The 27,470-nt window shown below is 39.8% G+C and overlaps 1 protein-coding gene across 6 annotated transcripts in view; it reads right to left on the reverse strand.

The window, feature by feature from the left end:
• Positions 1-27,470, reverse strand: part of LOC105483278 (FAST kinase domains 1) — a 52,084-nt gene that overhangs the window by 17,571 nt on the left and 7,043 nt on the right. For 5 of the 6 annotated variants that reach the window (XM_011744064.2, XM_011744061.2, XM_011744059.2 and 2 more), the window contains exons 4-8: positions 21,045-21,170; positions 15,477-15,875; positions 12,271-12,381; positions 10,245-10,376; positions 1,097-1,583 (exon numbers count right to left, since the gene is read on the reverse strand). In XM_011744064.2, the coding sequence (XP_011742366.1) occupies positions 1,097-1,583; positions 10,245-10,376; positions 12,271-12,381; positions 15,477-15,875; positions 21,045-21,170 (1,255 nt within the window). The remainder of the gene's footprint in view (positions 1-1,096; positions 1,584-10,244; positions 10,377-12,270; positions 12,382-15,476; positions 15,876-21,044; positions 21,171-27,470) is intronic. The other variant, XM_011744065.2, reaches the window with a different exon arrangement.

Genomic DNA, 27,470 nt, shown 5'->3' on the forward strand with positions numbered 1-27,470 from the left:
TCATGCCTGTCATCTCAACACTTTGGATGGCTGAGGTGGGAGGACTGCTTGAGGCCAGGAGTTTGAGATTAGTCAGAGCAACATAGTAAGACCCTGTCTTTATTTAAATTTAAAATAAATAAATAAATTCGGTTTCAGAATTCATTAGTCACTAAATTGAATAGGAAACAGTATCAGCAATTTCCATGATAATCAGTACATTTTATAGAATAATCATAATGTAGAGAAGTTTCTTAAATTACAATCATTAGCATTCGTTTTTCTTTCATTTGCTTTTTTATTTCATTTTTCACTCTTTCATCCAATACTTAATGACTTCCAGGCATTATACTAAGCAAGTTAACTTTTTATTTTCAGTTGTGAGAAACACTGTCTTTTAAATAAAGGCCTTGCTCTGATATATTTATGATAGTGATTTTATAAGTGAGCTGCTTCTCATATAATCCATAAAGTGGCATTTTACAAGTAAGTCCCAGAAATAAATCTGCAAGAAGATGCAATGACAATTTAAGAATACTGTTGCCAATGGATACCTTACAATTTTCTCAGTTTTTAAGCTTATCTCATACTTTTGAATATAACTGCTTTTAAATGGTAAAAATGATAACACATGATTATAGAAATAAGAAAAAGTAAAACCAAAAATCATTCATACTCTGCTGTCCCAATATGAGTTTCCTCAAATAATTGATTCCTAATCTTAATACTGTAATGAACCAAATGATTGCTGATTCTTTCCAAATCTGCAATGCTGGAAGAAGAAAGTGACTTCAAGGACAGGAACAACAAATCGCTGAAACAGAAACCAGAGTTTTCTCTGTTTTTTTTAACAGACAGGGTCTCACTCTGTCACCCAGGGTAGTGTGCAGTGGTGCAATCACAGCTCACTGAGCCATAATTCCTGGGCTCAACCAATCCTCTCATCTCAGCCTCCCAACCACTGCAATTACAGGCTTGAGCTACCATATCTGACCCAGAATTTATTTAATTTTTAAACCTCAGATTCCAATCCAAGTTCTCAAAATGCCTATGATAAAAATTATGCTTGCAGAAGTTGACAACTCCATAAAATTAATGTGTAACATTTAAATTTCACCTTTTCAATCTGCTGAACAGCCACTGAGGCTATCCTATCAAGTAGCAAAGTACTGAGGTAATCAGTATTAGAAATAAAAGATGCAATCTCCACAACATTTATGTAATTAATTTCATCCACGAAACGCTGTAAAGTAGCAATCGTTTCTTCAAGAAGTGACTCAGGAAACGTGCTTCCTCTGACAGATTTAAGTTCCTCCCATAACAGATCCAAACTGTTGCTGTGTTGTAGTCTCTGACGACCATAGTGATCTAATTTTTGAAGTAGTTTCAGTTGTTTCCCAGTAATACTATCCAAATATATGTGATCACACTGAATCCATCTTAAAACAGATGTAGCAAAACTACTCAGGTTATTTAGGTCACACTGTGGTAAAACGGCTTCAATTCGGGATATCCCCACTTCGTCCAAGTGAGGAGAAGGGAGCAGGGAAATAGCATACACCAGAAAGGACACCTCAGTTGGTATGAAACTAATTTTCAAATAACTGCAAAATAAAAAATGAAAAGAATAAAATTAATACATCAGCCACAAAACCAAAATATATCTGTATTAAAATATGAATATATATAATGAGTACTACAATTAATAGATAAAATGATGATTCAAAAAAACCTCTTTCAAACTGTGTTTTTCCTCTCATCTGAAGCCACAACAATCATCAACACAGAAGACTTCTGTGACCAAATGTGTGGGGGTTCTTCCAAGCAGTGGACACCAGCTGGGTGTCCAATTCAGTTCTGACACTATCTACCTGGAGACAGTGTCAGATCCCAGAGGTTGGGAACTTGGTCTCTAAAACTGACCTCTCCCACAAAAACCCCAGACTCCAGTTGCAAAAGTAGGCCTCCAGAACTTCTGAGCAACTGGCTTCAAGTTGGGGTTCTCACGACCTCCTGTTTGGGTTTAATTTGCTGAAGTGGTTCACAGAACTCAGGGAAACAGTTGCTTATGTTTACAGATTTATTATAAAAGATATTATAAAGAATGCAGATGAAGGGACAGTAGAGTGAGGTATGTGGGAAGAGGTGCAGAGCTTCCATGCCCTCCCTGACCATGCCACCCTCCAGGAACCTCCACGTGTTCAGCTATCCGGAAGCAGTCCAAACCCACTCTTCTTGGGTTTGTATGAGCTTCATGATGTCAGCATTTCTTCACATAGGGTGTCGGGTGGGATTTCTCAGGGGAGTGTCTTTAAGACCCATGATCAGAAAGGTGGAGGGAGATTAGAGTCCTGCTTTAGGGCAGGAGAGATATTCTGTTTCCAGAGCCCTAACACACCCAACATGGTAACAAAAGACTATAGCAAGAGCTATAGAAGTTATGAACTAGTAACTAGGACGAAAGCCAATATATGTAACATCACAGGTGGGCATAATACAAGTTAATTTAAGAAGAGTTAGATAGGCCAGGCATGGTGGCTCATGCCTGTAATCTCAGCATTTTGGGAGGCCGAGGAGGGCGGATTGCCTAAGGTCAGGAGTTCAAGACCAGTCTGGCCAACATGGTGAAATGCCGTCTCTATTAAAAATACAAAAAAATTAGCCAGGCATAGTGACGTGCACCTGTAATCCCAGCTACTCGGGAGACTGAGGCAGGGGAATCCCTTGAGCCAGGGAGGTGGAGGTTGCAGTGAGCCGAGATCATGCCACTGCACTCCAGCCTGGGCGACAGAAGAAGACTCCATCTTAAAAAAAAAAAAAAATAGATAAATTCAATGATAGGTCCATAAAGGATTATTCAGGAAAGCCTAAGACTTCCTGATGCCCTCCATCTCAAAAGAAAAAAAAAAAGAAAAAAAAAATCTTTAGGTATAGAAATAGTGGAAGGAATAAAGGAATAAAACAGGAAGACCTGTTCTGTTCTAAAGCACAGGCCAAACTTTTTTATTCAAAAATAAAACCACAGTCCCAGGGAAACAAAAGGTCCATGTCAGAACAATGTTTCCAGTGCTGTTGCTGAAGAAAGAACTTGAGTTCAATTTCTGATATGACCTGTAAGGCCCTGGCATACTGTGATCACCTGATAAAACTGGTTCCTTTTTTGTTTCTGATACATAGTCCAACATTTAAAACAAACGAATAAACAAACAAAAGAAATAGGACATAGTTGACCCCATTTTCTACTTCTTTCCCAGATCCCCATGGCACGAGTTGCACCACCAGGACAATAATTGCTTAAAAAAACAAATTAAAAAACTGGGGGCCAGGCATGGTAGCTCACACCTTTAATTCCAGCAATTTGGGAGGCCAAGGCGGGCATAGCTTGAGCTCAGAAGTTCGAGACCAGTCTGGCTAACATAATGAAACCCCATCTCTAGTGAAAATACAAAAAATTAGCCGGGTGTGGTGGCACATGCCTGTAATCCTAGCTACTGGGGAGGCTAAGGCATGAGAATCACTTGAACCCAGGAGGAGGAGGTTGCAGTGAACCAAAATCACGCCACTGCACTCCAGCCTCGGCGACAGAGCAAGACTTTGTCTCAAAAAAAAAACAAAAAACTTTAGGTATAGAAGTAGTGGAAGGAATAATACAATCTAAAACAAAACTGAGGCCGGGCACAGTGGCTCACGCCTGTAATTGCAGCACTTTGGGAGGCCGAGGCGGGCGGATCACGAGGTCAGGAGATCGAGACCACCCTGGCTAATATGGTGAAGCCCCATCTCTACTAAAAATACAAAAAAAAAATTAGCTGGGTGTAGTGGTGGGCGCGCGTAGTCCCAGCTACTCAGGAGGCTGAGGCAGGAGAATGGCGTGAACCCGGGAGGCGGAGCTTGCAGTGAGCTGAGATAGCTCCACTGTACTCCAGCCTGGGCAACAGAGTGAGACTCCGTCTCAAAAAAATAAATAAATACATAAATTGAGTTACCTTTAAAATATTTTTTAAATTAATTAAATTTTTTTTGGAGAAAGGGTCTCACTCTGGTGCCCAGGCTAGAGGGCTAGTGACACAATATAGCTCATTGCAGCCTTGACCTCTTGGGCTCAAGTACTCCTCCTGCCTCAGCTTCCCTACACACTGGGAATATAGGCACATGCCGCCACACCCAGCTAATTTTTTGTTCTTTTTTGTTGAGACAGGGTCTTGCTTTATTGCCCAGGCTGGTCTTGAACTCCTGGGCTCAAACAATCCTCCCAGCTCAGCCTCCCAAAGTGCTGGAATTACAAGCATGAGCCACTATGCCTGGCCATTTAAAATATTTAAATTAGCATACTAAAATAATTGTAATATTAATATTCAGTGTTAGCAAGGGTGTACTGATACAGGCATTCTCGTTCACTATTAGTAAACTTAAAAAGTTGGTGTAACTTCCTGGGAAGCAATTTAGCAGTATGGCTTTGAAAACTTTAAAAGTATTTTAATTATATCATTTGACATGGTCAATTCCTGTCTGGGAAACTAACCTAATAAACTAATATAAAATCCAGGTAAAATATATGTGTTGTTATTCATCTTTTTTTTCTTTTAGAGGGAGTCTTACAATGTTTCCCAGGCTGATCTCCAACTCTTGGGCTCAAGTGATCCTTCTGCCTCAGTTTCCCAAACATAGCTGGGTGTAACTGAGATACAGGTGCACCCCACCACGCCTTATCATAGTTTTTATATGGCTAAAATGTGAAAACAATCTAAATAATGAGGGGGAATAGTAATAAGTGAATTATGGTACAGTCAAATGATGGGTATTAACCAGCCATTATAAAAGATTTACAAAACATTCTTAATGATGTAGATGCTTATAAGGTAAAATGGCCAAAAACAAACAAACAAAATTGTATGGTAAACTAGGAAAAAAAATACATATATGTAGTATACAACAAGGAAATAAACCAAATTGTTGACAGTGGATGAATGAGTTTATGAATAATTTTTATTTTCTTCTTTATATTTTTTTCTTTTCTTTTCTTTTCTTTTCTTTTTTAGAGACAAGGTCTCACTCTATAGCCCAGGCTGGAGTGCTGTGGCATGACCATAGTTCACTGTAACCTTGAGGTCCTGGGCTCAAGCGAGCCTCCTGCTGAGTAGCTAGGACTACAGGCATGAACTATTACACCCTGCTAATATTTTAGTTTTTTGTAGAGATGGGGGCTTGCTATGTTGAACATGCTGGTCTTGAATTCCTGGCCTCAAATGATCCTCCTGCCTCAGTCTCTCAAATATACTTTTTTCTGTTTTCCAAAATTTTCAAAATGATTTTTATATAATATTTGGTCCAGTGCTTGACACAAGCGGGCACTTAGTACTGCATATTTCATTCTTATAACCACAAAAAATTAATACACTAGTTTATATTAAGAAATGAAAGCCTTCAAAAAGCTGCATCATTGTGGAGCTACCAATCTTGAGATACTTTTCTACAAATAAACCCCCAACAGATAAATTTCTCCAACCTCCACTTGTTTTTCTTGTGATACTTCCTCAATTTCCAAAGCTTAGATATTTGTGTATATTTATTCATAATACCACAACATACCCACCAGAACAGCTAAAATTAAAAAGTATGAGCACTGTCCTGGGTTATAGGGGAAAAAAAGTAAAAAAAAAAAAAAATCAAGTGTTGGCAAGGATTTGGAGCACCAGGAATGTGTACATTATGTTAGTGGGAGTAGGGACTGGTATAACCCCTTTAGAAAATGTTCAGTAGCATCTACTGAAGATGAGGACATGCATACTCCATGAACCAATGATTATACTCGCTGGCACAGAGAAATGAATATGTATGTTCACTAAAAAGTATACATGAGGCCGGGCGCGGTGGCTCAAGCCTGTAATCCCAGCACTTTGGGAGGCCGAGACGGGCCAATCACGAGGTCAGGAGATCAAGACCATCCTGGCTAACACAGTGAAACCCGTCTCTACTAAAAAAATACAAAAAAAAAAAAAAAACTAGCCGGGCGAGGTGGCGGGCACCTGTAGTCCCAGCTACTCGGGAGGCTGAGGCAGGAGAATGGCGTAAACCCAGGAAGCGGAACTTGCAGTGAGCTGAGATCCGGCCACTGCACTCCAGCCTGGGCGACAGAGCAAGACTCCGTCTCAACAACAACAACAAAAAAAAACATGAATTTGTTCATAAACAGTACTGTTGATAATAACGAAACTGGAAATAAATCGAATATCCATCAACAATAGAATAAATAAATTTTGTTATACTCTTACAAGAGAATACTATATGACAAAAGTATACACAAATCTCATAAACGTAGTATTGAGCAAAAGAAGCCTGACACAAAAGAAATCACACTGACTAGGCGCAGTGGCTCACGCCTGTAACCCCAGCACTTCGGGAGGCCAAGGCAGGCAGATTACTTGAGCGCAGGAGTTCAGGACCAGCCTGGGCAACATAGCAAAACCCCATCTCTACTAAAAATACAAAAAGTAGCTGGGTGTGGTAGCACGTGACTGTAGTCCCAGCTACTCACGAGGCTGAGGCAAGAGGGTCACTTGAGTCCAGCAGGTGGAGGTTGCAGTGCACCAAGATCATGCCACTGTACTCCAACTCCAGTCTGGGAAAACAAATGAGACCCTGTCTCAAAAAAAAAAAAGAAAGGAAATCATACTGAATGATTCAATTTATATAAAGTATAAAGGCAAAACCAATCCATGTAGTTACAAATAGAGATAGTTAATCTTGGAGGTGAGGACAGGGTAATGAGGAAGGCATATGTATATTTTATGTAGATTATATTTCAATAAGTTAAAAAGTTAAAACACAACAGACATTATTCCAGTACATGAAAACTCTGGGTTCCTTGAGCTGTTTCAGGACCTCTTTACATAAGCATTTATGTAAATTATTAGTTCAAATAGAGTACATTCCTTCTAATATCCACTTGAGATTATCTGCACTGAAGTGGAAGAAGGTAATTCTGAAACATGAAGTATCTATGATTTTTATATAACAACTCCCAACTTTTAAATGTTAGTCAATAACTCAAACACTTTTGATATAATTTTAAACCACAGTGATACATAAAGGCTCTCCTTACTCAGAATTTAATAAACTTTAACATTATCATATGTGCTTCAAGTCTTTTCATAAAAGCAACAAAACAAGGAAAATGAAATCTTCTTTGATGCTCCCACTCCTGCTCTTATTTTTCTGTTAACATACCTAAAAGTATTCATCGGTATTGAATAATTTAATTTTTTAAAAAACACTGTGCGGCCGGGCGCGGTGGCTCAAGCCTGTAATCCCTGCACTTTGGGAGGCCGAGGTGGGCGGATCACGAGGTCAGAAGATCAAGACCATCCTGGCTAACATGGTGAAACCCCATCTCTACGAAAAAAATACAAAAAACTAGCTGGGCGAGGTGGCAGGCGCCTGTAGTCCCAGCTACTCGGGAGGCTGAGGCAGGAGAATGGCGTGAACCCGGGAGACGGAGCTTGCAGTGAACCGAGATAGCGCCACTGCACTCCAGCCTGAGCAACAGAGCAAGACTCCGTCTCAAAAAAAAAAAAAAAATACACTGTGCAATGTACGTTTACAGAAGCACAATTCACAATTGCAAAGATGTTAACCAACCTAAATGCCCATTGACTAATAGGTGGATAAAGAAAATGTGGTAAATATATACCATGGATATCATGGTGTATATTTAATACACCTTTCATCAGCCATTGAAAAGAACAAAATAATGTCTTTTCAGCAACTTGGGTGGAGCTGAAAGCCATTATTCTAAGTGAAGTAACACAGGAGGGGAAAATAAAAAACTGTATACTTTCACTTATAAGTGGGAGCTAAGCTATGAGTACGCAAAGGCATACAGAGTGATATAATGGACATTAGAGACCAGAAAAGGGAAGTTGGTAGGTGAGCTAGGGATAAAAAAAACAACCCATTAGGTACAAAATACAATACTCAGGTGATGGGTGCACTTAAAATCTCAGAATTCACCGCTATACAATTAATCCATGTAACAAAAAACCACTTGTACCCCAAAAGCTACTGAAATATTTTTAAAAAAAATAAAAACATAGGCCAGGTGCAATGGTTCATGCTTGTAATCCCAGCACTTTGGGAGACCGAGGCAGGTGGATCACTTGAGGTCAGGAGTTCAACACAAGCCTGGCCAACATGATGAAACCTCGTCTCTACTAAAAATACAAAAATTAGCCAGGCGTGGTGCCTCATGCCTGTAATCTCAGCTACTTGGGAGGTTGACAGGAAAACTGCTTGAACCTGGGAGGCAGAGGTTGAAGTGAGCCGAGATCATGCCACTGTATTGCACCCTGGGTGACAGGGTGAGACTACATCTCAAAAAAAACAAAAACAAAAATAAAAATAAATAAAAACACAAAAATAAAATATAGAAAATTTTTTAAAAGCATGCAAAAAAAAAACCCCACTCTGCAGACATAAATCATGCCTGGGCTAGTGTATAATATCTAATTTAGAACATAAAATTCATAATTGAGAGTCAGTCTATGTGGAATTCTATACTAAATATGGAAGGGTTGAAGAAACAATAAGCATCTTATCATCTTACCATCTTAATAAGAAGAAAGTTATTTTTCAAGAAAAAGATAAACTTCGTTATAACATCCTAATATGCTAAATTCTCATCTGATAATATGTCATTTCATATTACTCAGTTCAAAACCTTTTTAACCATAATGGCATATCACTTTATTATAATAAAAATCATGTTCACCTATATGCTTGGTCTTTCAGAAATCACAGTAAGAAATCAGGCCAGGCACAGTGGCTCATGCCTGTAATCCCAGCACTTTGGGAGGCCGAGGCGGGTGGATCATGAGGTCAGAAGATCGAGACCATCCTTGGCTAACACAGTGAAACCCTGTCTCTACTAAAAAAAATACTAAAAATTAGCTGGGCGTGATGGCAGGCGCCTGTAGTCCCAGCTACTCAGGAAGCTGAGGCAGGAGAATGGTGTGAACCCGGGAGGCAGAGCTTGCAGTGAGCTGCAATCGCGCCACTGCACTCCAGCCTGGGCGACAAAGCGAGACTCCGTCTCAAAAAAAAAAAGAAATCACAGTAAGAAATCAAACTAGTTGGGCATGCTGGTTCAAGCCTGTAAAACCACCTCTCAGGAGGCTAAGGTGGTAGGATTGCTTGAGCCCATGAGTTTGAGGATGCAGTAAGCTATGATCATGCCACTGCACTCCAGCTTGGGCAACAAAGTGAGATCGCCATCTCTACAGAAAAAAAAAAAAATTGCCAAGTGTGGTAGCACTACTACTTGGGAGGCTGAGGCGGGAAGATCACTTCAGCCTAGGACTTCGAGGCTACAGCAAGTTGTGATTGGCTGCAGTGAACTATGATTGCACCACTGCACTCCAGCCCAGAGGACAGAGTGAGACCCTGTCTCTAACAAAAAAAAAAAAAAAAAAAAACTGTATCTGTAGAAAATAAGGTGATTTTAAATTATAAAGGGAAAATTCTATATGAAAACACTTTTTCGCCAGGCACGGTGGCTCACATCTGTAATCCCAACACTTTGGGATGCTGAGGCAGGTGGATCACCTGAGGTCAGAAGCAAGACCAGCCTGACCAATACAGTGAAATCCCGTCTCTAGTAAAATTACAAAAATTAGCCGGGTGTGGTGGCACATGCCTGTATTCCCAGCTACTCGGGAGGCTGAGGCAGGAGAATCGCTTGAACCGGGGAGGCAGAAGTTGCAGTGAGCTGAGATCGCTCCACTGTACTCCAGCCTGGGCAACAGAGCAAGACTCTGTCTCAAAAAAAAAAAAAGAAAAAAGAAAAGAAAACACTTTTTCACCAACATCACCATTATATCTTATTCTCAAAAATTTAATAAGCCTTAAAATAGGCATGCATGCAAGACTGAAAGGCCCTAAATATGAATGCTCCCAAATGGAGTTGAACTTTTGTCAGCAGTCCCAATCTCTTCATGTTGGCTCCATTTTGCAGGAAAGGAGAACGGCTTTGCTATTCATCAGTTTACTGCCATTCCTCTCCTAGGGAACTCATCACCCTGCTGGCCTCATTTCCATTTCAAAATATACCCAGCATGAGCATTGGCAGAATGGCTGCGAGGGAGATAAAGTGTCTTAACATTTTTACTATTTTGCCTCCATAACTTCTAGCACCACTGTACACAGTTAAACAAAACAAATATTGTGGCTAGAAAATGAAATACTAAGCAAAATTTCTATTTTAATCTTACCTAAGCAGTAATTCTCTAAGTTTTGCAGAAAACTCCTTCCTTTGGAAATGCAGAAAAGTCAGTGCTTGAGTTATCTTCAACAACTCTAATGGTTTATAGCTATCCAAATGTTTATGCAGAACTGAAGTAACTCTAAAAAGGATTGATAGAGCATATATTATAACCAGTTCATTCATTCATTACACATTTACTGTGGCGCTTTCACGCCAGACACTCTGCTGTGTGCTGGAGAAATAGCAATGAATGAGACGAGATTTTCTATTCCTGAAGAAATGTCTCAAGATGGCTCTAGAAATGTAAACAAACTAAAACAGAATGAAGTAAAAGCGATGAATTAAGTGTGAATGAAATAATATTCAATTATCAATAGTACAAGAAGAGAAAAGCATAGTTTTTCTTCCTCAATTTCACAGAGGATCAAATTCCACATCCTCCCCATAACAAAATCTTTACCAAGAGTTACCAATAATTAGCAAGACTAATTTAATTTTCTTCCTTAAATCCACTGGCCCTCAAATGAAGATGCTTAAAAGCAAAGGGAAATTCTAAAAGGCAGTAAGTTGGAAAAAAATGGGACATAAGAAATATTAAAATAAAGGAACATATAATAGGTCACGAAAAATTAAGCATATACAGTTAAGCATACATAAAAATATAAGTATATATTTTTTCTTCTGAAATCTCAAGTTACCGAAAAGCCAACAAATGGCAGTATGATTTCAAGGTAACATTGTGGTATGAGGCAATCCAAGTTCATATAGAATTGACTGTGCTGCAGAAACTTTCCTTTTGAAAAATTACAGACTTGGTGGTAATTTTGGGAGAATTGCTTGAGCCCAGGAGTTCAACACCAGACTGGGCAAAATAGTAAGACCCTATCTCTACAAAAAATTTTAAAAATAAGAAAGAAAGAAAAGTAAGAAAAGAAAAAAATAAAAGGAGGGTCTTTATGGTCTCTATTTTACAAGGTTATGATGCTCTCTCTGCTTGAGTGTAATAGCACAAATAAAATGAAAAATGCTACAAACAATTGTCATTTCTACTTTGAAAACCAAACCAGCACTCTGGGAGGCTGAGGCAGATGAATTCCTCGAGCCCAGGAGCTGGAGACCAGCCTGGGTAACACGGCAAAACACATCTCTACAAAAAATACAAAAACTGGCAGGGCATGGCGACACGTGCCTGTAGTCCCAGCTACTCAGGAGGCTGAGATGGGAGATCAATTGAGCCTGGGAGGTGAAGGGTGCAGTGAGTTGTGATGGCACCACTGCACTCTAGCCTCGGCAACAGAGTCATACCCTGTCTCAAAAAAAAAAGGCCAGGCACTGTGGCTCAGCACTTTGGGATGCCGAAGTAAGTGGATCACTTGAGGTCAGGAGCCCCATACCAGCATGGAGGGCTGGGTGCGGTGGCTCTCACCCCTGTAATCCCAGCACTTTGGGAGGTTGAGGTGGGTGGATCACTTGAGGTCAGGTGCTCGAGACCAACCTGGCCAACATGGTGAAACCCCGCTTCTACTAAATATACAAAACTTAGCCAGGCGTGGTGGCAGACGCCTATAATCCTGGCTACTCAGGAGGCTGAGATAGGTGAACTGCTTGAACCTGGGGCAGAGGTTGCAGTGAGCCGATATGGCACCACTGCACTTAAGCCTGGGCAACAGAGCAAGACTCTGTCTCAAAAATAAATAAATAAAATTAGCTGGGCATGGTGGTGGGTACCTGTAGTCCCAGTTACTCAGCAGGCTGAGGCAGGAGAATCCCTTGAACCAGGGAGGTGGAGGTTGCAGTGAGCAGAGAGAGTGCCACAGCACTCCAGCCTAGGGAACACAGTGAGACTCTGTCTCAAAAAAAAAAAAAAAAAAGAAAGACAAAAAGAAAAACAAAGTAGAACATAAACAGTGCCTTAAGTGTTAATTCCTTATTTCTTCAAAACAACAGGTAGATTAAAGAAAACCATTTTTCCTCAGAAAAAAAATAGGTGCTTATGAATAACAAACTTAACATCATAAATTTCAGAAAGATACCTTTTAATCAGATGTGAATTTCTGCTTTCCATATCTTCCATTGCTCTCAACACTGCCAGGGCTTGCTCACCAGTTAGGTCCTCTGACATCAATAACAAAGTTGATTTAAGTCTAGAAGCAAAAAAAAAAAAAAGTTTTTGGTTGAAAAACTGAAAATTAGCTTGCAATTTTTTTTTTTTAATAACAGTTCTTGAGTAACAAATAGGAAAAAAAAGAATATAAACAAAAACTGAATCCAATATATAACCCCAGTGTTCTCCCCACATTACTCGAATATAAAATAGTACTGAATAAAGAAAAATATATTGTCGTCTTCAACGAAATTCAGGCCTCAGTATAATCCAATCTTAAACTGTTTGAAAAATAAAGGTAAAGATCTTTTAAGATTTTCAAATAATACAAGGTTATAATGGTTATAAAATACTATGATTCAGTGAAATTATTCAATACTAGAGAGCTAAGAAATGAACAACTGATATTCTGACAATTTCCCAAATGTTTTAAAACTGAATAGGAATCATCTAGGAGTCAATAAACCTGCATAGTATCAGAAATCTCATATACTAAGCACTTGATATAACAGTATAAACTGAAAATTAACAAAGGTGGTCCATTTTGACTATGATTAGTTGTCAGTTGAACTATCCAAAGTAGTGTAGTAATGTTAAGTATCATGATACATGTGTCTTTTAGAATCATTTAGAAAGCAAGCTCAAAACGTGACATCTGAGGATAGGATAAACTAATTGCCTATACACACTGGATAACTCCATGCCATCCTTTCCACCAACCTTTTCAAACATTTCAAAACCAGTTTCTCCACAAATTTTTCCCAACCACTTCAGTCTATATTTTTCTCACTTCTGTCTGCTCACAGCACTATCCATATCACTAATTTTATTGTTTTTTCATAAACTATGTTGTTACGGTATTTACATATTTCAATTATATCTATCCTCTCAATTGCAAGGTAAATTCCTTGAAGACAGAGACTCAGTTAAATCCAACTTTTGTACTGCTTTAGCATTGAGATTTTAATAGTACTTGATGACAAAAAATGGTTCCAATAAAGTTTGTTTGTATGTGTGTTTCTTTGTTTGTTTTGAGATGGAGTCTCACTCTGCCCAGGCTGGAGTGCAGGGGCATGATCTCAGCTCTCTGCAACCTCCGCCTCCCAGGTCCAAGCGATTCTCCTGCCTCAGCCTCCCAAGAAGTTGGGATTACAGATGCCTGCCATTGCACCTGCCATCACTCCCGGCTAATTATTTTTTGTATTTTTTTTGTTTGTTTTTTGAGATGGAGTTTCGCTCTTGTTGCTCAGGCTGGAGTGCAATAGCGCAATCTTCGCTCACTGCAACCTCAGCCTCCCAGGTTCAAGCGATTTACCTGCCTCAGCCTCCCAAGTAGCTGAGATTACAGGTGCCCACCACCACGCCCGGCTAATTTTTTGTATTTTTAGTAGAAACAGGTTTTCACCGTGTTGGCCAGGCTGGTCTCAAACTCCTGGACTCAAGTGATCCAACTGCCTCAGCCTCCCAAGGGGCTGGGATAACAGGCATGAGCCACCATGTCTAGCCTTTTTTTTTCGTATTTTTAGTAGAGTCGGAGTTTCACCATGTTGGCCAGGCTGGTCACAAACTCCTGACCTCAAGTGATCTGCCGTCACTGGCCTCCCAAAGTGCTGGGATTACAGGTGTGAGCCACCATGCTGGGCCCCAATAGTTTTTAATAATCACCTTGTTTCCATCTTGATATAGTCTTAAGATGTGCTCTTAAATTTTTTCATATAATTCAAAGTACTCTTTTTTTTTATTTTTTTGAGTCAGAGTTTCACTCTTGTTGCCCAGGCTGGAGTGTAATGGCGCGATCTTGGCTCATTGCAACCTCCGCCTCCCGAGTTCAAGCGATTCTCCTGCCTCAGCCTCCCGAGTAGCTGGGACTACAGGTGCCCGCCATCACGCCCAGCTAATCTTGTATTTTTAGTAGAGACTGGGTTCCTCCGTGTTGGTCAGGGTGATCTCGAACTCCCCACCTCAGGTGATTCACCTGCCTCGGCCTCCCACAAGTGCTGGGATTACAGGCGTGATCCACTCACTGCACTCAGTCACAAAGTACTCTTAAAAAATAAAACTTTCTCCATAAAGGTTTTCCTAACCGAGTAATGATTCCCCTATTATGCAACTCTTGGAACCCCTGCTTAAGTAAATCTACTAATCATACTTATGTGTTAGGATTATTATATAAAATTCTTTTTTTTTTTTTTTTTTTGAGACAAGGTTTCATTCTGTGCCCAGACTGGAATTCAATGGAGTGATCTCAGTTCACTGCAGCCTCAGCCTCCTTGGGCTCAGGTGATCCTCACGAGTAGCTGTGACTCTAGGTGCGCACTGCCACATCCGGCTAATTTTGTATTTTTTTGTACAGACAAGGTTTCACCATCTTGCCTGGGCTGGTCTCAAATTCCTGGGATCCAGGGATCCACCTGCCTCAGCCTCCCAAAGTGATGGGATTAAAGGTATGCAACAATGTGCCCAGCTTGTAATTCTAAATAATTCATACAATTATGCTGGGTGGGGGAATTTTATGTCTAGTATAAATCCAGTCACATGGCCTACGAAGAGAGAATCTTATCTATTAACCATACTTGTATGTTAATTTAATATTTGTTCATTATTATATTTCAAATATTACTATCTACATCAATATCTAGCAAAACTGGAAATTCCTAAATGAGAGGCACCACATAAAATTTGCTCAAACCTGACATGGGGACATATGCTGAGTGCATAATAAATGCTTTGATGACTATTGTGATGAAGACAACAAAGCATAAAATGGTACTCTGCTATGACTACTATAATTCTAAATATTCCACAGACTTACACTGGGTGGGGGAGTCATGTGTGTAAATCCAAGTCACGTAGCATAGAAAAGGAGAATAAAAACACATGGCGTTTCCCCTCGTTTTTTTTCATGTTGGCCCAGTATCAGAGGTTTACCTTTCAGAACACAGCAATAGACTAAGAGTTTCAGATGTAAATTAGAATAATCAGAAAAAGAATCAAGGAGCAGAGCATAAGAGATTCTTTTCCCTTCCACAACCTAATGGGGTGATATTTGTACCTCCCAGAGCTGCAAGGAGACGTAAGCTTGAAGGCTCCACATATTCACAACAAAAAAAGTAATGCATTTTAAACCGAACTTACTGTTTCTTTTCTTCAGGTCCTGCAATGGGTCCCAATGTTACAAACAATTTTACAAAGCTAGCAGGATGATTACACAGAGGAATCATTTCAGTTAGCTTCTTTTTAGCCATCATAATAAATTCAAAACTATTAAACTGTAGAAACTTGTATAGCCTAAGTATTTTACTGATGGAATCCAAATCAAGTTGGTCCACATTACTTAAAAATACGTTATTACACTTTTCTAATAATGGTTGATAACAATATTTAATATTTCGAAGAAACCGTGTTATTCTTGTTGCAACGTTGACCTCAGAAGAATCTATGGTGTCAAAAAGAAGTTCTGTTTTGTTCACCAGTTGTTGTTGAAAATGTCGTGATATTAAAGAAGATATGTTGACCATCAAGACAGACAAGGAACTGAAAAAGAAAACAGATGCAAAGATTTTTACATCAATTAAAAATGATCTTTTCTTTTTTTTAGTAGAAACAGAGTCTTGCTATGTTGCCAGGGTTGGTCTCAAACTCCTGGGCTTAAGCAATCCTCCCACCTCAGCCTCCCAAAGTGCTGGGATTACAGGTATGAGCCACTGCACCCAGCCAAGAATAATCAACTCTAAAACTAAACAATTAGATATGGAAAGGAAGTGGTAAGAATATTATGAGTTTTATGCCATAAAATTTTTCTTTTAAATACTAGTGGTACTTGAATTCAGATTTCTTAGTAATCAAATCCTTTCAGACAAAAGGCATGGGAGTAATATTTTTCATTGAGAGCATCAAATGCCTTGTTTTATAGCAAAAACTACTTCGGTGGAAAATATTTTAGTGAAACTTATTCAGAAATCACTTTGGACCAGGCCAGGCACGGTGGCTCACGCCTGTAATCCTAGCACTTTGGGAGGCTGAGGTGGGTGGATCATGAGGCCAGGAGATCGAGACCATCCTGGCTAACATGGTGAAACCCTGTCTCTACTAAAACTACAAAAAATTAACCAGGCATGGTGGCGGGCGCCTGTAGTCCCAGCTACTCGGGAGGCTGAGGCAGAAGAATCGCTTGAACCCGAGACGCAGAGGTTGCAGCGAGCGGAGATCGTGCCACTGCACTCCTGTCTGGGCGACAGAGCGAGACTCCGTCTCAAAAAAAAAAAAAAAGAAATCACTTTAGACCAACAACGCATGATTGCAACATTAAAAGTTTCATTTCATTTTTTTAGAAGTAGACATTTTTTATTATTCCTTTCTCTGTGTGTCTATAATTTGCTAATAAAAACTTGGCAAAATTTTTCTCACTAGTGAATAATTTCAGATTTTTAAATACTTTATGCTTAATTGACATTAATATACAACAGCAAGACAGTACTGAACACGGGATGGCATTCAACATTTCTTCACTCAATAAGCACTTGAGCACAAATCACCTTTCTAGACACTGTGGAAGACATCAGAATTACTAAGTTGTGTTCTCTATTTTCAAAAGACTGTTCTTACATAATATAAAAATCAGAAAACTATAAGAATACACCTTTAATGAAAAGTATGCAAAACAGAAAAGATATAAGATAAACATTTAGGGATGAGAATTAGAAAACAATCTACAAAAAAGACAAAAATATAATAGAAAATAATCTTACCCATTAGGATAGTGAGACATGTTATTTTTTGTTTCCAAATTTCTCTAATCTTTTTAATAAAGTTAATTAATATTTTTAAAAATCTCCAGTTGTACAATACTTTGGCTTCTCCAGTTACAATGTTTAATATCAAGATTAATTAGCATTAATTATCAACCTAACATTGCTCTTTAATTTAACCATCAATCCCCCAAAATGATTTTTTTTTTTTTTTTAATACGAAGTCTCACACTGTCACCACACTGGAGTGCGGTGGCGTAATCTCGGCAAACTGCAAACTCCGACTCCCTGGTTCAATCAATACTTTTGCCTCAGCCTCCTGAGTAGCTGGGATTACAGGCACGTGCCACCACGCACAGCTAATTTTTGTATTTTTAGTAGAGACGGGGTTTCACCATGTTGGCCAGGATGGTCTCGAACTCCGACCTCGTGATCTGCCCGCCTCGGCCTCCCATAGTGCTGCAATTACAGGCATAAGCCACCACACCCAGCCCAAAATGATTTTTTTTTTAAACATGTAGCTTCTCAAAGTGGTCTATAAGAGTTTTCAAACAACAAGCTAAAATAATTACTATACCATGATTTTTTTTTTTTTGAGACAGCGTATCATCGTGTCGCCTAGGCTGAAGTACAGTGGTATGATCACGGCTCACTGCAGCCTCGATCTCCCAGGCTCAAGCAATCCTCCTGCCTCAGCTCCCAAGTAGCTAGGACTACAGGCATGCACCACCATGCCCTCCTAATTTTTTGTTTTTTGTAGAGACAGAGTCTTCACTACGTTGCCCAGCTTGGTTTTGAACTCCTGGCTGCCGGTGATGCTCCTGTCTCAGCCTCCTAAAGTGCTGGGATTATAGGCATGGGCCACATCACCCAGCCCCACAATTGTTTAAAAGGAGCAAAAGATGGCTGGGCGTGGTGGCTCACACCTGTAATCCCAGCATTTTGGGAGGCCAAGGCAGGTGGATCACCTGAGGTCAGGAGTTCAAGACCAGTCTGGCCAACATGGTGAAACACTGTCTCTACTAAAAAATACATAAAATTAGCTGGGCATGGTGGTGGGTGTCTGTAATCCCAGCTACTGGGGAGGCTGAGGCAGGAGAACCTCTTGAATCCGGGAGGCAGAGGTTGCAATGAGCCGAGATCGCGTCACGGCACTCCAGCCTGGGCAACAGAGGGCAATTCTGTCTCAAAAAAAAAGAGCAAAAGACTTAAACAAATGCTTCATGAAAGAAAGATATACAAATGGCCATAAGCACATGAAAAAATGTTCAACATCATTAACAGGAAATCGCACACTAAAACCACAATGAAATACCACTACACACCCAGTATAATGGCTAAGACTGACAACGTAAATGTTGGCCAGACTATGTAGCAACTAAAACTCATATATTGATGGTAGGAATGCAAAATATTATGACTACTGGGAAAATTATGTGGCAAGTTCTTAAAATCATACATATATCCTAGGACCCAGCAATTCCATTCCTAGGTAGCTACGCAAAAGAAATAAATATGTATCTCTACAAAAAGATTTGTATTAGGATATTCATTGCAGTTTTATTCATAATAATGAAAAATGAGAAACAGCCCACAAGTCCACCAACAGATAAATAAACTGTGGTATATTTATGCAATGGGACACTACTCAGTAATAAAAGTAAATAAACTACTGATAGATGCAACAACATGGATAAATCTTAAAACATAATGCTAAGTAAAAGAAGCTAGACAGAAAATAGTGTAAACTGTATGATCCTATTAAATGAAGTTCTGGAATGGGCAGAACTTGGGTAGGGTGATAGAAATTAGAACACTGGGCCGGGCACGATGGCTCACGCCTGTAATCCCAGCACTTTGGGAGACTGAGGCAGGCAGATCACCTGATGTCAGGAGTTCAAGAACAGCCTGGCCAACATAGTGAAACCTGGTTTCTACCAATAACACAAAAATTAGCCGGGCGTGGTGGCACACGCCTATAATCCCAGCTACTCAGGAGGCTGAGGCTAGGGAATCGCTTGAATCCGCTAGGTGGAGACTGCAGGGAGCCGACATCATGCCACTGCACTCCAGCCTGGGTGACAAGAACAAAACTCCGTCTCAAAAAAAACAAAATTAGCCGGGCATGGTGGCACACACCTGTAGTCCCAGCTACTTGAGAGGCTGAGGCAGGAGAATCGCTTGAACCCGGGAGGCGGAGGTTGCACCCAGCCACATAAGTGTATTTAAAAAAAAAAAAAAAGGCAGGGTGCTGGGCATGGTGGCGCACGCCTATAATCCCAGAACTTTGGGAGGCCAAGGTGGGTGGATCACTTGTGGTCAGGAGTTTGAGACCAGCCTGGCCAACATGGGGAAACCCCATTTCCACTAAAAACACAAAAATTAGCTAGGCGTGGTGGCGGGTGCCTGTAATCCCAGCTACTCGGGAGGCTGAGGCAGAAAAATCGCTTGAACCCAGAAGGCAGAGGTTGCATCATTGCACTCCAGTCAGGGCAACAGAGGGAGACTCCATCTCAATAGAAAAAAAAAAAAAAAATGCAGGGAGGTAGGGTGGAGTAGGGCAAGGAAAGCAGGAAATTACTATAATTTAATTTTACCAAAGTGCTAATCACTTTGTAAATATGCTAGAAAAAGCTGTATCTGAAATGCCAAAGACAATCAGTACTGGATTATGAAGGTGAGCATTGACAGTAAGTAATCTTAGGTTAAAAACAAAACAAACCCACAAACCACTGGTATGAAAACCAGAGAAACTCCTCAAATGTTACTTTCAAATTAATAGTTCCTTGATATTCAGGAAATGCAATTATTAACTCTCCTTTATGAAACTGAAAAGAAAGTATTCCCAGATGGAAAGAATAAGAAAGACATAATTATATGTAAAATTTGTGAATTTATTAATTTATTATAAATTATTAATTTTTTTATTGCGGTTTTTTTTTTTGGCTTTTTTTTTTTTTGGTGGTGGTGGTGGTGTTTTGAGACCGTCTTGCTCTGTTGCCCAGGCTGGAGTGCAGTGGCACAATCTCAGCTCACTGCAACCTCCACCTCCCCTGCCAGGTTCAATCAATTCTTGTGCCTCAGTCTCCCGAGTAGCTGGGATTACAGGTGCCTGCCACCATGCCCAGCTAATTTTTTTATTTTTTGTAGAGATGGGGTTTTCGCCATGTTGGCCAGGCTGGTCTCGAACTCCTGACATCAAGTGATCCACCCACCTGGGTCTCCCAAAGTGCTGGGATCACAGGTGTGAGCCACCACGCCTGGCCAGTGAATTCACACTTAATTTAAGTACTTCTTGGGTTTACTTTATGATATAATAATGATATCTACTATTCAATACTGAGAAACTTCTATGTTCTAGATACTTATTCAGAGACCATTTTCAGTGGGTTTCTGACTGCCTTTGTTCAGAACTATCTTTTCAAGGATGTTTGTGTAGCAAACAGCCTAGGAGAATAGAGACAATGTCTTCTGTTGGAGCAGAGTAGGCATGCTTTATTATAAAAGATTCAGGTTTTCTAAGCTCAGAGCTCCTCTCCTGGAACACAACCCATTGTGGGAACGAGAGCTCAGGGAATCAACGCAAGAAAATGCTAGTACTCTGCTACTGCTATTGCTATAAAAAACAAAGTCCCCTGTCTCTGACCTCGGAGTCTCAGGCCTTCCTACAGCACCTAGGCAGACAAACTTAGCTTGCAAATAAGGTAAAATCTCAGATCCTCCACAAACCTCAACAATATTGTATTACACTTTATGCACCTTATGTCTAATCCCCATAGCAACATTGCAAAGTAGCTATTACCTTCCCTCTTTTGCAGATGAGGATAACGAAATTCCAAGAGCTTAAGTAAATTACCCTTAAGTCACATAAACTAAGAGTAGCAAATCTGACTGCATCCACATCCAAAGCCCAGGATCTTTCCACCACAACACAAGATTCCCCAAATAAATTTACCTTAAGTCCTGTGTGGTTTCCAAGTTCCTATGAACAATATCAGCTATTTTTCCCATTAATGGACTAAAATACAAACGCTGATCTGCTAGGCAAGAGGAAAATTCTGAGAGCAGTTTAATATCAAACCTATTAAAGGAAACATACAAAGGAGAACATTAGTATTCACTTTCACTTAAAACACATAATACATAGTTATAAAACTAAAAGCAATCAAAATAGTAACATATTACATAAAATTATTTTTTTCTAAAATGTTTATTATTATAATAAAAGTAACAAATGGAAACAGTTAAAAAGTCAGATACTGTAGAAATATTTTAAAACGGGGAAAATCACTACAAATTATTTTAATTACTTACTTAATTTTTTTAGATGACAGAACAATTTTGACTCAAGATTACATATTAAGAAATATAATAGCTGCTATTACAACAGTGCTATGAAAAACTCCAGAATTTTTTTAACAGGAGAAATTTCTTACCCAAGAAAATGACAAGACAAAAGAGAGGAAAAAGGAACTGTTATAGATTTTATGACTTTGAATTCACTAAAAAACAAGCACAAGAAAGTTTACAGCAACACATATGTAATAGCAAAAACCTGCAAAAAAACCAAATGTCCATCAAGAGTACAATTGATAAACTGCACATACTCATACAATAGAATAAAATTATGGAATCATACAACATAATGGATAAATCTTTAAAACATACTGAGCAAACTAAACTATAAGGGTATATATTATAGGATTTCATTTCTACAGAAACCTTAATTTACGGTGTTAGAGGTCAAGATTCTCTTTGGGTGAGAGGAATAGAAGAGGACATGAAAAGAACTAACGACGTTGTTTCCTGATCTTGGTGCTGTTACATGGAAGTGATCAGTATATTAAAATTCATTGTGCTACATGCTTATGATTAGTGTAATTTTTATACATTATTTTTCTGTAAAGTTTACTTAAAAAGAAACAGAGGCCGGGCGTGGTGGCTCAAGCCTGTAATCCCAGCACTTTGGGACGACGAGACGGGTGGATCACGAGGTCAGGAGATCGAGCCCATGCTGGCTAACACGGTAAAACCCCGTCTCTACTAAAAAATATAAAAAACTAGCCGGGCGTGGTGGCGGGCGCCTGTAGTCCCAGCTACTTGTGAGGCTGAGGCAGGAGAATGGCGTGAACCCGGGAGGCGGAGCTTGCAGTGAGCTGAGATCCGGCCACTGCACTCCAGCCTGGGCGACAGAGCGAGACTCCGTCTCAAAAAAAAAAAAAAAAGAAACAGAAAAAACCTTGAGACACGGTAATTGTGAACCTTACTCAGATACTGATTCAAACAAACTGCCTATAAAAAGACCTTTATAAGACAATCAAGAAAATTTCAACGCAGACAATGTGGGGAAAAGAAAGAAAGATCAGATGATTACTGTGTCTATATAGAAAGAAGTAGACATAAGAAACTCCATTTTGTTCTGTATTTGAGATGCTGTTAATCTGTAACCCTACCCCCAACCTCTGTCCTTGCACGAGACATGTGCTGTGGTGACTGAAGGCTTAATGGATTTTGGGCTGTGCAAGATGTGCTTTGTTAAACAAATGCCTGAAGGCAGCTTGCTGGTTAAAAGTCATCACCATTCTCTTAATCTCAAGTACCCAGGGACACTTACACGGCCAAAGGTCGCAGGGACCTCTGCCTAGGAAAGCTAGGTATTGTCCAAGGTTTCTCCCATGTGATAGTCTGAAATATGGCCTCGTGGGAAGAGAAAGACCTGATTGTCCCCCAGCCGGATACCCGTGAAGGGTCTGTGCTGAGGAGGACTAGTACAAGATGAAAGAAAGGCTTTTGGCGGATGTTGGCAGTAAAGATAAAGAAAAGCGGCCACGCAGTGGCTCAAGCCTGTAATACTAAGGGAATTCAGAGACTGGTGTGGGTCTTCTGTATGCTGAGCAGCGGTCCCCTGGGCCCACTTTTTCTTTCTCTATACTTTGTCTCTGTGTCTCATTTCTCTTCTCAAGTCTCTCATTCCACCTAAAGAGAAACACCCACAGGTGTGGAGGGGTAGGCCATCCCTTCAAGACAAGGTACTAGGTAATACTGAAAATTTGAATTTATCAATTTTATTATGTTTTTAAGACACAGTGTCTCACTGTGTTGCCCAGGCTGGACTTGAACATCTAGGCTCAAGTGATCCTCTAACCTCAGCATTTTTATTAAAATTAAAAAAAAAAATTTTGTTATGGGTACATAGTAGGTATACATATTTATGGGGTACATGAGATATTTTGAGACAAGCATGCAATACAAAATAAACACATCATGAAGAATGGAGTATCCATTCCCTCAGGCATTTATCCTTTGAGTTACAAACAATCCAATTACATTCTAAACTACTTTAAAATGTACAATTAAGGGGCTGGGCACAGTGGCTCACACCTGTAATCCCATCACTTTGAGAGGCCAAGGTGGGTGGATCACAAGGTCAGGGGCACAGTGGCTCACGCCTGTAATCCCAGCACTTTGGGAAGCCGAGGCGAGTGGATCATGAGGTCAGGAGTTTGAGACCAGCCTGACCAGCATGGTAAAACCCCGTCTCTACTAAAAATACAAAAATTAGGTGGGTGTGGTGGCAGGCGCCTGTAATCCCAGCTACTCAGGAGGCTGAGGCAGGAGAATTGCTTGAACCCGGGAGGCGGAGGTTGCAGTGAGCTGAGATCACGCCACTGCACTCCAGCCTGGGCAACAGAGCGAGACTCCATCTTAAAAAAAAAAAAAAAAAAAAAAAAGTACAATTAAGTTATTGACTATACTCACCTTGTTGTGCTGTCAAATAGTAGGTCTTATTCATTCCATTTTTTTTTACCCATTAACCATCCCCCACAATCACCAATTACCCTTCCCAGCCTCTGGTAACCATCATTCTGCTCTCTACATCCATAACTTCAATTGTTTTGATTTTTAGCTCCCACAAATGAGTGAGAGCATGCAATGTTTATCTTTCTGTGCCTGGTTTATTTCACTTAACATAATAATCTACAGTTCCACCCATGTTGTTGCAAATGACAGGATCTCATTTTTTTTTTTACGGCTGAATATTACTCCATTGTGTATACGTACTACATTTTCTTTTTTTTTTTTTGAGACGGAGTCTCGCTCTGTCGCCCAGGCTGGAGTGCAGTGGTGCGATCTGGGCTCACTGCAAGCTCCCCCTCCGGGCTTCACGCCATTCTCCTGCCTCAGCCTCCTGAGTAGCTGGGACTACAGGTGCCCACCACCATGCCTGGCTAATTTTTTGTATTTTTAGTAGATACGGGGTTTCACCTTGTTAGCCAGGATGGCCTCGATCTCCTGACCTCGTGATCCACCCGCCTCAGCCTCCCAAAGTGCTAGGATTACAAGCGTGAGCCACCAGCCACCACATTTTCTTTGTCCATTCATCTCTTGATGGACACTTACTTTGCTTCCAAATCTTAGCTATTGTGTACAGTGCTGCAATAAACATAAGAGTGCAGATATCTCTTCAATATACTGATTTCCTTTCTTTTGGGTATATACTCAGCAGTGGGATTACTGGATCACATGCTAGCTCAATTTTTAGTTTTTGGGGGAACCTCCAAACTGTTCTCCATAGTGCTTACACTAATTTACATTTCCAAAAACAGTGTACAGGGTTCCCTTTTCACCACATCCTCGCCAGCATTTGTTATGGCATGTCTTTTGGATATAAGCCATTTTAACTGTGGTGAGATGATGTCTCACTGTAGTTTTGATAGCATTTTTCTGATGTTGAGCACCTTTTCATATGCCTGTTTGCCATTTGAACATCTTCTTTTGAGAAATCTCTACTCAAATCTTTTGCCCATTTTTTGATCGGATTATTAGACTTTTTCCTATAGAGTTGTTTGAGCTCCTTATATATTCTGGTTATTAATCCCTTGTCAGATGGGTAGTTTGCCAATATTTTCTACCCTTCTGTGTATTCTCACTTCACTTTGTTGATTATATCCTTCGCTGTGCCACCTCAGCCTTCTGAGTATCTGAAACTACAAGCATGTGCCACATGGTTCTATATTTTTTAAAAGTCCTTAGAGAAACATACTGAGGTATTTAAAGATGAAATGATACCATTATTTAAAATATACTGAAGTATACTGAGAGTGGGAGGTGATACAGATAAAACAAGACTGGCTATATGTTGACAATTGTTGAAGCTGGAGGATGGATACATGGGAATTCATTGTACTATTTTTTCTCCTTTTGTAAATATTAAAAATATTCTATAATAAAAAGTTTTTTTAAAAATTTGGATTTCTTGGGAGGCCAAAGTGGGAGGATTGCTTGAGCCCAGGAGTTCAAGACCAACCTGGCAACATGGCGAAACCGCATCTCTACTAAAAATATAAAAATTAGCTAGGCGTGGTGGCATGCACCTGTGGTCCCAGAAACTTGGGAGGCTGAGATAGGAGGATGGCTTGAGCCGGGAAGTTTGAGGCTGCAGTGAGCCCTGGTTGCACCACTGTACTCCAGCCTGGGTAACAGAGCCAGACCCTATCTCAAAAGAAAAAAATACATATGGATTTCAAACACATGTTAATTATCCTTGCCGACTTCATCATATAGTAGTAACCCAAAATAATCTACCCCATTTAAATCATTAAAAATTATATTCATAAAACGGGCCAGGTGCAGTGGCTCATGCCTATAATCCCAGCACTTTGGGAGGCTGAGGTGGGCAGATCACAAGGTCAGGAGTTTGAGACTAACCTGGCCAATATGGTGAAACCCTGTCTCTACTAAAAATACAAAAATTAGCTGGGTGTGTTGGCAGGCGCCTGTAGTCCCAGCTACTTGGGAGGCTGAGGCAGGAGAATCGCTTGAACCCAGGAGGCAGAGCTTGCAGTGAGCCAAGATCACGCCACTGCACTCCAGCCTGGGCGACAGAGCAAGGCTCTGTCTCAAAAAAAAAAAAAAAAAAAAAAAAAAAAAAAATTATATTTATAAAACATAAGTTCATAGATATTTTAGCAAGATCATTGTACTTCTGAGTTATTTTGAAATAAAGAAAAATTTAAAAGAAATGCTTGATTCACTATAAAATACAATCATACATGTAATTTAATTAATACAGTAATTGTAAAACACAAAAGACCACCTATTTTACAAGTGATTTGTTCAAGCTGCATAATACACATAATATATTGTTGCTTTGAAGAGAAATAAAACGTTGTGACCTATTATCAACAATGACCAAATTTAACCCCAAAGATCCAATAGATAGATAATTCATACTGTTAGCAAAAGGAGTAAGATTACTCTGCTTACCCTCAATGTAGTTATAGGTAGAGAGTATAAAAGACAGATGGGTTTAGCTAATACGATTAACTTAAAATCACAACTTAGTAGATTAATACAGAATTTCTAAATCTAGAGAACTGTTCTATCCCGTAATTTAATCCAGTCCATGTAAAAAAGGCCTACAGAGTTTACCAGTATATGTCTATAAGTATTTATCATAGTTTAAACTTTAAGAGGCAATATGTTAAAAATATTTTAAAAATCAGAATGGTCACTCCTCTCTGTCTACAAGTAGCCTGTTGTTTCTACTTCATCTTAGCCAAGTCTTTCCTGTCTGGTTTCTATTTGATTTAGAGGGAGAGTTGCTCTGTAGTTTTTAATATCCTCCTATCTCTTCCTCACCCTGATTTTTTTCTTTCCTCCCTAACATGTGCCTTATTCCACTAACAACAGACTACAATCATCCGGAATTTCGAGATTAAAAAATTCAAAGTTTTCAAAAATAGATGAAGATTTCCCAAAATGAGTCTGCTATTATCTCAGCCCTTTTATAAATAAAGAACTTCTGATATATAATTAGAGAATAAATTTCTCTATACTCACAAGATTTCCCATTTTTCTGAAGTATTATCAAGTATGGCAACATGCTAAAAATAGAGCTGTATATAGTATAGGAAATATATCTGAATTAATACTGTCCACAGCAGTGGACCTGAAACTCACTTTCTTTAAAAAGCTTCTAAGTCACCTATAAGCTCTGGTCATTGCCTCTCCATAAAGATGGAGTAACAGGCAAGTAGCGACAGATGCTCCTAAACAGTGTTAAGCAGGGCGTGGTGGCTCAAGCCTGTAATCCCAGCACTTTGGGAGGCCGAGATGGGCAGATCACGAGGTCAGGAGATCGAGACCATCCTGGCTAACACGGTGAAACCCCGTCTCTACTAAAAAATACAAAAAAAAAACTAGCCGGGCGAGGTGGCGGGCGCCTGTAGTCCCGGCTACTCGGGAGGCTGAGGCAGGAGAATGGCGGGAACCCGGGAGGCGGAGCTTGCAGTGAGCTGAGATCCGGCCACAGCACTTCAGCCTGGATGACAGAGCGAGACTCCGTCTCAAAAAAAAAATAAATAAATAATAAAAATAA

This window comes from Macaca nemestrina, chromosome 11, assembly GCF_043159975.1.
Source record: "Macaca nemestrina isolate mMacNem1 chromosome 11, mMacNem.hap1, whole genome shotgun sequence".
NCBI classification, from domain to species: domain Eukaryota; kingdom Metazoa; phylum Chordata; class Mammalia; order Primates; family Cercopithecidae; genus Macaca; species Macaca nemestrina.